This window comes from Limulus polyphemus, unplaced genomic scaffold, assembly GCF_000517525.1.
Source record: "Limulus polyphemus unplaced genomic scaffold, Limulus_polyphemus-2.1.2 Scaffold667, whole genome shotgun sequence".
Taxonomy (NCBI): Eukaryota; Metazoa; Arthropoda; class Merostomata; order Xiphosura; family Limulidae; genus Limulus; species Limulus polyphemus.
Window position 1 is genome coordinate 451,171 of NW_013666277.1, and position 4,114 is coordinate 455,284.

Below are 4,114 nucleotides of genomic sequence, written 5' to 3' on the forward strand. Positions count from 1 at the left end.
GAAAACATGCAGCTACTTTGTAACACTATGTAACAACATTAATAAAAATATGTAACAATATTATGAAGATGTGTAGAAACGTTATAGGGTTATGTAACAACGTTATGAAAATGTGCAGCAACGTTGTAACACTATGTAACAACGTTATGAAAATGTGCAGCAACTTTATAACACTATGTAACAACATTATAAAAATATGTAACAATATTATGAAGATGTGTAGAAACGTTATAGGGTAATGTAACAACGTTATGAAAATGTGCAGCAACTATGTAACAACGTTATGAAAATATGCAGCAACTTTGTAACACTATGTAACAACATTATAAAAATATGTAACAATATTATGAAGATGTGTAGAAACGTTATAGGGTTATGTAACAACGTTATGAAAATGTGCAGCAACGTTGTAACACTATGTAACAACGTTATAAAAATATACAGCAACGTTGTAACACTATGTAACAACGTTATGAAAATGTACAGCAACGTTGTAACACTATGTAACAACGTTATGAAAATGTGCAGCAACGTTGTAACACTATGTAACAACGTTATGAAAATTTGCAGCAACGTTGTAACACTATGTAACAACGTTATGAAAATGTACAGCAACGTTGTAACACTATGTAACAACGTTATGAAAATATGCAGCAACGTTGTAACACTATGTAACAACGTTATGAAAATGTACAGCAACGTTGTAACACTATGTAACAACGTTATGAAAATGTACAGCAACGCTGTAACACTATGTAACAACGTTGTGAAAATATGCAGCAACGTTGTAACACTATGTAACAACGTTATGAAATGCAGAATATGCAAAGAAATACACAGAATTATATAACGTCATGCAAGTATGCAGGTAAAATTATAAACCATGTAACGACATTATGCAAACATGAAATTTGAAACGACGTTATGCAAACACAGTTATAAAGTTATGTAACAACATTATAAATTTGACTGATTTTCTCGAGAAAGTAGTTTAGAATTTTGAGAAGTTGACAAAATTTACTAAAATCTTGTTTTTATTTTGCAGCTATGGATAACGGAGATGACAAAAATAGTAAGAAAAAGTTATATATATATTGTACTTGTACAGTGATAGATGTAATTAGTACTCACAATAGGAGGTTTAGGATTTCCAACTACTTGAGATATTTATTTATTTTCAATAAATATAATTTAAAGTCTCTCCTTAAGATCGTTTTAAGTACGTGTTTTGTTGACAGTTTTTAAAACAAACCGGTTACTGTTGTTTGTTGTCGAGCGCAGAGCTACACAATGGGCTATCTGTGTTGTGCCCACTACAGATATCGAGACCCGACTTATAGAGTCTTCAGACTTACAGCTGAGCCCCTGGGGAATTCTGAATTGAATATTGAATACATCTGTTTCAGTTCGGAACCCCCTCTACACCGTACGTGAGACAGCTCGTTACCTTCCACCATTTATGCTGCAGATGGCGCTCCAAGTTAACTTGTGAGCTAGAGGGCCTTTCTGTCTTTAGCTTGTTTGTTTTGACTTGTTTTTATTTACGTACACCACCTTTCAGAGAATTATTTTTGTTGAAATAAGTTGTCGAGATAAAAAATAGGGGTTTTTAAAACAAAATTTTCACACAATTGCGCATTGTTGTAAAATTCGGTCGCACCCTTACCCTAATCCTTGCACATTGTTGATAAAAGGTAAAGTTGAATTACATCCTCACGTGCCCACCAGTGGCACAGCGGCATGTCTGCGGACTTACAATGGTAGATCCTTACAAAGTTATGATAAGACGTCAGTTCTCTTTAGATACACAATACATGAAGATCTCAGATATATAACTCTCACTAGTTACAATCTTTATGTACTTATTTCGTCGTTAAATTAAGACACACTGGAATGAGAGTAATACCAATCTTTAAAATATCTAGACACACTGGAATGAAAGTAATACCAATTTTTAAAACATCTAGACACACTGGAATGAAAGTAATACCAATGTTTAAAACATCTAGACACACTGGAATGAAAGTAATACCAATCTTTAAAACATGTAGACACACTGGAATGAAAGTAATATCAATCTTTAAAACATCTAGACACACTGGAATGAAAGTAATACCAATCTTTAAAACATCTAGACACACTGGAATGAAAGTAATACCAATTTTTAAAACATCTAGACACACTGGAATGAAAGTAATACCAATGTTTAAAACATCTAGACACACTGGAATGAAAGTAATACCAATGTTTAAAACATCTAGACACACTGGAATGAAAGTAATATCAATCTTTAAAACATCTAGACACACTGGAATGAAAGTAATACCCATCTTTAAAACTTCTAGTGAAACCATCAAGAGAACTATTGGAGCTATACCAGATTTACAGCCGTGAGTTTGATGGTCGGGAATCAGTGATTAACCAACTCAACAATAACGATCACAGGGTGAGTGCCGTTTATTTTTCTAGGGGTAAGTAAAACACGGTGAGTGCAATATACTATCTGAGGGATAAGTACAACACAGTGAGTGCAATTTACTTTCTGAGGGGTAAGTAAAACATGGTGAGTGTAGTTTACTTTCTAAGAGGTAAGTAAAACATGGTGAGTGTAGTTTACTTTCTAAGAGATAAGTAAAACATGGTGAATGTCGTTTACTTTCTGAAGGGTAAGAAAAACAAGGTGAGTGTCGTTTACTTTCTGAGGGGTAAGTAAAACACAGTGAGTGCCTTTTACTTTCTGAGGGGTAAGTAAAACATAGTGAGTGTGGTTTATTTTCTGAGGAGTAAGTAAAACATGCTGAATGTCGTTTACTTTCTGAGGAGTAAGAAAAACAAGATGAGTGTCGTTTACTTTCTGAGGGTAAATAAAACATGGTGAGTGTGGTTTACTTTCTGAGGGGCAAGTAAAACATGACGAGTGTGGTTTACTTTCTGAGAGGTAAGTAAAACACGGTGAGTGTCGTTTACTTTCTGAGGGGCAAGTAAAACACGACGAATGTGGTTTACTTTCTAAGAGGTAAGTAAAACATGGTGAGTGTCGTTTACTTTTCTAGGGGTAATTAAAACACGGTGAGTGCCGTTTGTGTGACATTTACAACATGTATTTTTATTTTTTACCCAATAGACTAACTCTTTATGGAAAGCGAGGCCACCAGGGACCACCGACAGCATGTTAAGTGTGAAGAATGTTGAACGTAGGCCTAGAAGAAACTCACTTCAGCTTCCACCAATAAGCAGGTAGCCTGATGTCAATGTCTGCTGTTTTTATAAGACAATAACACTTTTAGGAAAGTGTAAACTGCTTTAACCCTGACTTGTAATGTCTGCATCATACTGAGTAAATTTTGTTGTCCGTGTGAAAAAATAACAAAAAAGGGTTATATTACACAGAAAACACCAGCATGTAGTACTTATATACAACTGTGGTTATCTAATTAGCTTTAGTCAAGGTTAAAACAAACATGTAGTACTTATATACAACTATGGTTATCGAATTAGCTTTAGCCAAGGTTAAAACAAACATGTAGTACTTATATGCAACTGTGGTTATCGTATTAGCTTTAGTCAAGGTTAAAACAAACATGTAGTACTTATATACAACTATGGTTATCGAATTAGCTTTAGCCAAGGTTAAAACAAACATGTAGTACTTATATACAACTGTGGTTATCGAATTAGCTTTAGCCAAGGTTAAAACAAACATGTAGTACTTATATACAACTGTATTTATCTAATTAGCTTTAGCCAAGGTTAAAACAAACATGTAGTACTTATATACAACTTAAGTACTACATGTTTGTTTTAACCTATGGCTAGAAATAATACGATAACCACAGTTGTATATAAGTACTACATGTTTGTTTTAACTTTGGCTAAAGATAATTAGATAAATACAGTTGTATATAAGTACTACATGTTTGTTTTAACCTTGGCTAGAACTAATACGATAACCACATTTGTATATAAGTACTACATGTTTGTTTTGACCTTGGCTAAAACTAATACGATAACCATAGTTGTATATAAGTACTACATGTTTGTTTTAACCTATGACTAGAAATAATACGATAACCACAGTTGTATATAAGTACTACATGTTTGTTTTAACCTATGG

General features: G+C 33.5%; 1 protein-coding gene across 1 annotated transcript in view; it reads left to right on the forward strand.

Moving 5' to 3' along the window:
• LOC106459841 (kinesin-like protein KIF19) overlaps positions 1–3,241 on the forward strand; it is a 33,989-nt gene extending 30,748 nt beyond the window's left edge. Inside the window, exons 15-17 of the mRNA XM_022386384.1 lie at positions 1,046–1,072; positions 2,346–2,446; positions 3,125–3,241. Of these exons, the coding sequence (XP_022242092.1) occupies positions 1,046–1,072; positions 2,346–2,446; positions 3,125–3,241 (245 nt within the window). The remainder of the gene's footprint in view (positions 1–1,045; positions 1,073–2,345; positions 2,447–3,124) is intronic.
• The last annotated feature ends 873 nt before the right edge of the window (positions 3,242–4,114 follow it).